The sequence below is a fragment of the Salvelinus sp. IW2-2015 genome, linkage group LG12 (assembly GCF_002910315.2).
Source record: "Salvelinus sp. IW2-2015 linkage group LG12, ASM291031v2, whole genome shotgun sequence".
Taxonomy (NCBI): Eukaryota; Metazoa; Chordata; class Actinopteri; order Salmoniformes; family Salmonidae; genus Salvelinus; species Salvelinus sp. IW2-2015.
Window position 1 is genome coordinate 3,877,080 of NC_036852.1, and position 9,018 is coordinate 3,886,097.

Below are 9,018 nucleotides of genomic sequence, written 5' to 3' on the forward strand. Positions count from 1 at the left end.
TGTTCCGGGGTAATAGTTTGGGCTGTTAATTTGTGATACCTATCCTGCTTTAGTGTACATTATACTGTCATTAAAACTTTGTCATGTTGCTCTGGTTGTGTTCTTATGTGCAAAACTTCTATTAAGATAAATAGGCTGAGGATATTAMAATAGTTATTTATGTTGGTCTGGATTCCTAGATTCTGGAGTGTGGACAAGGTTGCCAAGTATCAATTTCCCTATGCKAGCATTCTTCCAGAGAAGTGAATATAAAAAACAGTGTAAKGGCTCTGATCTGAAACTGAAATGCTCCAAAAGTCCAATACTTATCATACTTTAGGCTTGAGGATAGATAGTTTATACTACCATTGTAAGCAATGGTGCAACCCATATAGCAACAACAAATGTTTCACTCCTTTAAAAGCAACTAAGCTCCTAATTTGTGTCACTCTGAGTGTCTTCTAGTTGGACCCACTCCTTACGTCACCTCATTGATTCCCAATGAGTGYTTAGTGGTTTGTCCAGTCTCCCCCTCCTACCTAAGCATCAGCCAATGCACCAGATTCAGTCTAGTGTGCAAAAGCAGCAGCAAACGTATTCCTCTCATGTACACCAACGCTCCGTTTTATGGGTCAAGAAAGTGTATAATAGGGGTCTGACATCTGTGAAGACATTCATTGTAAGTACTCTAACCTGTCCATGACTTGTAAATACTCTACCTCATCTGACACTGAGATAAAGGGATTTTGAGAATTTGTTATGGAATTTTGAGGGACAAATGGGAAAAGGTTGAACCTTAATTTGAGCTAACCTAGATGGAAGTRAAATAAACTAACTGACGGGCATATATGAAAAACACATTTATAAGTAGCCCTAACAAATAGACATTGAGTTTAATCTGATGTAGCCTAGCCTAGTACACTTTCCTGCACAATACGCAACATGGCATATATATTTTACAACACAACCAGTTATAAAAAAGGAATGAACAGCTTAAAAGCTAAACGTAGCTGTCAGAAGTAATCACACAACCAATATGACCTAAGATATGGGGTTTATTACACTGTGTCCTAATCTTATGTAACTGACCTCGCCAGTCCAATCAAGTGCCAGGACTTTCTCATTAATCCAGACCTGGCATTCTTCAGTGACTCAATTTCTGGCTCCGTTACTATGACAGTGGGGAGGGAGAATGCCCTAGCTGGTTCAYAATCAGTCAGGATTTAATATAAGAGGCTATACTTCCTGCACTCTCAGTCTAACCTGGTGTAATGGCTGTTCATAACCCGATCTTAATTGGAKCAACAGTCTTCGGCGTCAACAGTTGTGGTTAGAGCGAGAAGGCTAACCCACTTGTGTTATCAATATGTGATGCGCTTTAATTACAGACCACACACCACATACCACTTCCTGCTTCTACTCAGGGCTCGATAGGCTTTTCTCATTAATAATAGTAATGTCTCTTTGTTTCGCTATCTCTTATTTTTACATCATGAGAAAAACTAAACAAACTGTGTCTTAAACCAGGTAAATTAACAGGTAAAATAACAGTGAAAATAAAGACAGACAAGATAGCTGTGGAATTAATTGATAAACATGCTATTTTGTTCCATTAGCGAACTTCCATTCATTTCAACCCCATACAGTGTAAGTATAGAGGAAATTGTCTCAGATGTTGGTGGGGGGGTGGCTTTGTAAAGCCAAACTCCAGAGAGATAAACAGAGACACATGAAGGGTGAGGGTACAAGATTCAAATACCTGTCTCTTATACACATCTAGATGTGTATAAGAGACATGCATCTGCCATGCCGTTCTGTACCACCACTCATTCATATATCTTTATGTACATATTCTTTATCCCTTACACTTGTGTGTGTGTGTAAGGTAGTAGTTGTGGAATTGTTAGGTTAGATTACTGTTGGTTATTACTGCATTGTCGGAACTAGAAGCACAAGCATTTCGCTACACTCGCATTAACATCTGCTAACCATGTGTATGTGACTAATAAAATTTGATTTGATTTGATTTTGATATTTTGTGTAGAGATGGGAAAGGGGTTGAGAGAGAGGGGGGGTTGAGAGTGAGAGAGAATTAGAGAGAGAGAGAATTAGAGAGAGACAGAGAGAGAGAGAGACAGCTGTTCCTTGTATGGTTCAGGAAGCAGGATTTAAAGTATGGCTTTAGGGTTATTTTGGGATGGATGGGAAACAGCAGTGAAGACAGGAAACACAGCTGAAGCCAAGGGAGCTGGGGGGGCACAGTCCTTGTTATTCCCCTGGAAGGAGGGTCTAAGGGGAGGGGGTCGGTGTAAGAGACAGGATATTGTTGTTATTGACAGACTTTTTAAAAGTTAACTTCCTGAATGTCCCTCTCTCCTCGTCACTCCACTCCCCCTCCTTCCTTCTCGCCCGGGGGGCTTGGCATTGACAACATGTGACAAGGGGAATCTAGGACCTATCGAGCAGCGGGAGTTCCAGACAGACAATAGGGCTGTCACTTACCTTTTCCCCTCTGCCGCTGAAAGGGAGGCCCCGAACAATGGRTCCCCCTCAGCTGGAGGTCGCAGTGTCTCCGGCTTTTTGGGAACACTCCCAGCCAACAAGAGGCATTCATCACTATAGAAACCCTACCTTGACCCCTCACCACTCGCCTTTCTCTTTCACTGCATTCTAGAGAGGTATATGCATGTTCCCCCTTTCTCTCTATCTCCCTCTCTTTCTTTGATGATAATAAAAAAATATATGTTGTTGCCATGTTTAGGCTTCCATTCCTTTAAAGTTCAACTCCTACCACAAACAGTGAAGCAAACCAAGTTGTGGTGGACCGAACTTGTACTCTCTGTAAGTGGCTAAGGGTACACTTTATGTCAATCAAATGGTTATAAGGATATTTCTATACGGAGGCCTGAACTACTATGTATGAACATCCCAGCTTTACATGGGCCCTGCTAGGGAGAGGGGGATGGGAGGACTGGCTTTGAATATTGGATGAAGTATGCAGGGAAGGAAACGAGTCAGGACAGAATGATAGTGTGTGGGCTGTATTGAAGGAGGGAAGGGTCGTATTTGCAGACGATCCATATCAATGAATCAATCTCTGTGTAGGTTCGATGTAGTTGAACAAGAKAATTATAATCTGAAGGTTGTTCCTGCGGAAACAAGTAGAGTCCTGTTCATCTGTAATTCCACAAGAGGGCACTACTTTTCACATAATCACAAATTGAGGTGGATAATATAAAATGCWGCCTAAAGTTAATGTCCGTTGTAAATTTAAAACTGGAGGTAAATAAGGTCTAAACACAGTCAAAGAGATGCAATCAACACAAACGTTGTGTACAGTACCATTTTCTTAATTCCAGTAAAMCATTAACATAACAAACTAGAATGTAGGGAAACAAGTACCGCATCATGAGTAGGAATGATCATCCCATTCCCAGAGATACTCTTCCCATGCTTTTCCCTCTCTGACGTGGATTTGCTTCCTGTATCTCCCATGCTTTGATACAGCTGAAACATTTACAAGGCATTTGAGAGTTCAAGAGAGTGCCTTTGGAAATGCACGATGCCCRTCCATGTTGCCTCWTTCAGAAATGGCCTACTCACACCATCGAATTCCACCCTGKATGCATAATCACAATTGCTGTCCAATTACAACTTCTGCAAATGGCCCAAGTGAAAACCGGGGCATTTCTTACAACCTATATGGTCCTCTCCTCTGACAATAGCACAGTAATAAGCATATTAAAATAGATTGACAATAGCCTACCCTACACCTTCTCTATTATCAATAGTTTCAAATGCAATAACCATTGGAAACAGAAAAATATAGTATATTGTTTTGCAAGAAAGTATACTTTTAGAACTGGATTCAGTGCTACTACACTACTCTGAACAAATGRTGCCTATCAAGCTGCAGACCTGATATTCCTTCAATTAACGTAGCCTAGGCTATGTTAGAACGTTTTGCAATGCCTGAAGTTTTGTCACTGGGAATGTGGCCCGTCCCTTTGCAGTTGGGAACAGTTTGATAGCACAGGGTGTGAATGCGAGCCCTGTAGCTACAGCCAATGAGCTGGGACCGGATACGAGATATCCTCTGAAACAGCAACTGCTTTGTCCTCCCTCACTTCCATATGACGCCATTTACAGCATAAACCCGACCTCTTCTCCGGAAAGAGGAAAAAACAAGACGAGAAAAACTTGAAAGCACCTCGGCGTGTAAGGCAGCCAAACATTCAACAATTACAGCGAGTATTTTTTCGAAATCCAGGCTACSTCGGAGTGCAACAAACTCAACGGAWTCAAACGTATCGCGTGCGCATTTTCACTTTTCTAATTCACAAAAAAGTGGAGAGCCAGTGATTGATTCGTTTTTGGCAGTATTTCGCCTCGGGTACTCTCGCAGTGGCTATGTTTTTGATCTCTTAAAATTGGAATCTGGAAATATTGTTGGTAGCTACTTTATCGTTGCACTGTATCGTGTGGATGGGTTTACCGATTAATTTAAGTAGGAATACACTTTCAGAATTTGGAATTTAATACAACAAACGGGGCTGAAGTGGTGCGAACACGGTGAGTTCGTGAAAACAAGTTTGTACTATTTCAACAACAAAGTAGCCTAACTATGGCCGTTACAATGTTTAAAAGTTGTAACATAAGAGTAGCTTTAACAATTCAGCATTGTGCATGCTCTCGGACTCGGGAGTTCCAACTGCCGACCCGCATTGACTTTCCCCATCCTTCCCCCTGCAATCCCAGCATTTTCTCATCTGAATAGGCCTACAGCTTCTTGCTCTAAAAAGTYGMGTTTTAGTTTTCCCCCTTCTGAATAATGTTCTAGACATCACACTCTTATTCAAAAATGGATAGCCTGTCAGTAGATWATGCATTTTGACTAGATAAATTAAATACAAATCTGTGAACAGTAGCCTACACATAAAKACAGATTTAGCGCAGTTTTAAAATTGTTTTTTTGTTTTATATTCAGAACAACAAAAATAGAGGGCTATCTTACATTATAGAAGAACGGTGGAATGATAAATGTCAATATTTTTCTATTGCTGTTTGGTGGGGCTATTGGTSTTTATGTTAGGCTATTTCATAATAGYAAATTAGGGTTTTTACTCTTCTGACTCGCCTGTRCATTTGCCTATCAAATGCCCATCTCAAATGTCATGGTCGTTGGGCTCATCCGCTGCCCTACACACACACGCGCGCGCACTCAAACAAACACGCGCACCATGATTTATTAGGCTAATAATTGCCTCCAGAGTGAAATAAAAAGATCTTTAGAAATGTTCAATTATGAGTCCCACGAAACTAGCAATCATTTGTTTTTCACTCATTTGSAAATGGTGGCAACACGTCTAAAGTCTCTAACTTGTWGTTATGGGACACGTGAGGATGCAAGTTTTGATACACAGTATGTGCGTTTGAGTGCCTCAACTTTTGTTGAAGTTGTAGACTAGGCCTGTCTCAGCATTGCCTCGTGTTCTCTTCCTTGCATGCTCTTTATATTCCCTGTTTATATCTCATGTAATGGAAATAGTTGGTATGTACCTAAATCCTCCAATCAGAAGGGCCTAACATGCCTACTMTCAATTTCCCAACCTACAGAAACATGATCAATCCACTGACTGTTTCATTATGTCAAATCTTTCTTTTTGTTCTCCTATCATATGAAATGGTGAAATGTTGCCTTAGAGGTACTGTTAGGTATATATTAGGTTGTTGTTACCTATCACATCCTTTTAACACCAAACAGAAAGTGCCTAGGGTTAGGGGATATGATTGGAATTGGGCATATGCTTACACTTTTATATTGGAACAGTAATTCCTAATGTGAGGTGTTGATATATTTGTCAAGCWAAACATCTCCAGTTGTTAGCTAGACAACCCARGTTGCCAAACCCTTATCTCTTCAATGCAAATTTCAGTGGTGTGTGTGTAGAGTTGAGATTTGCATATTGTATGTATTTGCCCACACAGTTGTATCATCAGTTATGATTTACATAGGGTCGTTTCTACTCAAATGTCACCTTGTCGTCTCATATATATTTGCCGGTCTTTCTCTCCAGGACTTCAGATGTGTTCAATGCCAGCCGGAGGGGTCCTTCTTCAGAGCCAAGATGGAGACCAGTACTCAAAATGGCAGTGGTGGCGGAGGGTCGGCCGGCTTGCTGCGTGCTCTGCGTGACAGCGGGAGGCTACACCGGCCTCACCATGRCCAGGAAGGGCAGCCCGATCCTGGGGTAAACCCCGGCCAGCAGGCCCCTGTGCTCTCGCTGGACCAGATCAGAATCACCGGGAGCAGTAATGAGTACACAGAGGGACCAACGGTGGGACCCATTGTGGTCCCCAGGCCCCCTGGCTCGTTGCCCACCCAGCAGAAGAACGACCTGGTGGTGCCACTGGGCCTGGAGACCAACGAGCAACTGGAGCCCCAGGACCCCAGACCCAACCAGAGGAACTTACTCCCCCAACTTCAACAACTTCCTCAGCCCACACACTCCACAGTTCCCCCTAGGGATGCCCTATCTCTTTCTTCTAGCACAGAGGGCTCCAGAAACAGCCCGAGGACCAGTACAGGCAGCACGTCTTCCGTGCCGAGGCTCCTGGGTAGCCCGGAGGTTAGCGAACAGATAATCAGGACCCAGCCCAAAAGTGTGGAGCTTAAACAGGAGGAATTGAAGCCCCTGGCGAGTACGGACGGAGGGGCGGTGGTGGTCACGGTGCCCGGTGGTGGTGCCCCCGCCGCTAGGGAGGGGCTGCTGGGTAAACACACCTACCGCTGTGAGGACTGTGGTCGGTGCAAGTGCCAGGAGTGCATGTGCCCGCGCGCCCTGCCCGCCTGCTGGATGTGCGGCCGGCGGTGCATGTGCTCGGCGCAGAACGCGGTGGACTACGGGACTTGCGCGTGCTGCATCAAGGGCCTGTTCTATCACTGCTCCAGTGACGACGAGGATACATGCGCCGACAAGCCCTTCTCCTGCAGCCAGTCGCACTGCTGCGTGCGCTGGTCGGCTATGGGTCTCCTTTCCCTGTTCCTACCCTGTCTCTTGTGCTACCTCCCAGCTAAAGGGTGTCTCGCCGCATGCCAGAGCTGCTATGACCGCGTCAAGCGACCGGGGTGCCGGTGTAAGAACACTAACGTTGTCCACTGTAAGAGCGTTGACTGTAAGCCAACGTYAAGGGAAAGTACCTTGGGTGTTGTGGAGAATCGATGGGGGTTGACAACTTTGGGCGACCGATCACCTCATCACGTTTTGGCCCAGTAGTCAGAAGTTGATTGGGGGATTGGCTAAGCTGAGCTGTTTGATGTGGTTTGTGTCATTTGTTTTCAGCTATGGTTGTTAATACTGGCTGCTTGATCACCAAGTGCCCTGATTTTGTACTGTTTTAATTGAAGTCCAGAATGTTAGCCCTTTTGACATTTAATACAACTGATATGCTATGGACAGACTCTCCTGACTAACTTGTTTGTGAATAGTAATTGCAAAAGTATGTAAATTAGCAAATGACCTCCTCAGAGATGTTTTATTTTTGTATATATAATATTTCAACTGTGAAAAGCATTCTGCCAAACCAGAGGCACCTTGATGATAGATCCATATATATTATGTAATACAATGTTTAATGTTGTACATTCATGGGAATGTATATCAATCATTTTTTATGTTTGCCTTACAAGAGAAGGACATTTACACATCTTATCCCTTCAACTCTACTTGTAAATTGTACAGTGACCCTATAAGAAAATCTTTATTTTCTATTATCAACATTGTTTAGTGGTAAGAATATTTATTTGAAGTTTTATTATTTTATAAAGAAAATATTTATTTTGAGAAGCATCTTAAAAAACATCAACCTGTTCAAGTACTCTGTTGCAAGTTAGGGTGACTAGGGTGTCAAATTGGATGCATATGTTCACTATGAAATAGAAAAATATATTAACGTTTGAAATTAAACCTTGCTGTTTTTGTCAGTTTTTGTGTGTGCATGCCCAGTATCTTCAAGCTCTTCTCAGGGTAATGTTTTATGATATCAGATTGGGACACTATCTTTTATTGTCTTGGAATTGTCTCTGCAGGGACTGATATTCCAATGGACACTTTGCCAGCTTGACATTATGGCTTCACTGCCCAGAGCCAATCCTTTGGAATCTACGTAATAACCCAAAATGCTACACTGTCAGATAAACTGACACTTTACATTTAGACTTTTCCAATCTAGATGGATTAAAAAGCAGAACAATAAGGCTATATGGATTTGAATTAGAACTCATTTATGTATCTTCAGGTAGGAGAGGAGAATGTTGACTAAACTCGAGATCTCCCACCCCTCTACTCACTTTAGMTCAGTAGAATGTTTGAGAGAAMTCTGATAGCCTCCTCTTCTGAGGTATGTAGCTGGGGGGTTAGAGCAGAGCAGTAACTCACTAACCCATCTGTGTTTCCTGTGTGCCAGATGGTAGGGAGGAACATACAACCACATGGTCTTATCCCCCTAGCCCCACATGTTCCACAGCTTCAAACTCAAAACTTCAGAGACCAAGAATGAGGATTTCTCACTTAGTCTTACTCTTTACCAAGTTGCATCACTAGCTATGTTTCCATTAACTTGTCCAGTGATTTAAAAAAATTGTCGACATTTACCGTTTGCAAAGAAAATAAATGTGACTATTGCATCCTACGGCGCGTTTCCATTGAACTATCTTGAACTAGCTGGGCTTAATGACATATCGCCTAAAAAACACTTTTTTTTTMGCCAAAACCTACAGTGTCGAATTAATAAGGTGGTTGAACTGTTTCCATTTAGGTAAATTGCGCATTAGGCCAAATAAATTGGCGACAGTCTAGCCTATGCCCTCCCACCTATCGGTTTCATATCTCAGGTAGCCTGRGAAAGCKTTGATAGAATACAATAATTGACTAATATTTGCCATATAATTGGATGGTGAATTTTGCATSCAGCCAACCAGAAAAGCAAGGCAAAGCAATGAATGCGTTCTTGAAAGTCAGAACAATCCTGGTCCTGCAA

General features: G+C 42.6%; 1 protein-coding gene across 1 annotated transcript; it reads left to right on the forward strand.

Moving 5' to 3' along the window:
* Positions 1–4,173: 4,173 nt before the first annotated feature.
* On the forward strand, positions 4,174–7,723 carry LOC111970897 (protein sprouty homolog 2). Its single transcript, XM_023997642.2, has 2 exons — positions 4,174–4,551; positions 6,057–7,723. The coding sequence occupies exon 2, from the start codon at positions 6,108–6,110 to the stop codon at positions 7,254–7,256; it is 1,149 nt and encodes a 382-aa protein (XP_023853410.1). The 5' UTR covers positions 4,174–4,551; positions 6,057–6,107; the 3' UTR covers positions 7,257–7,723.
* The last annotated feature ends 1,295 nt before the right edge of the window (positions 7,724–9,018 follow it).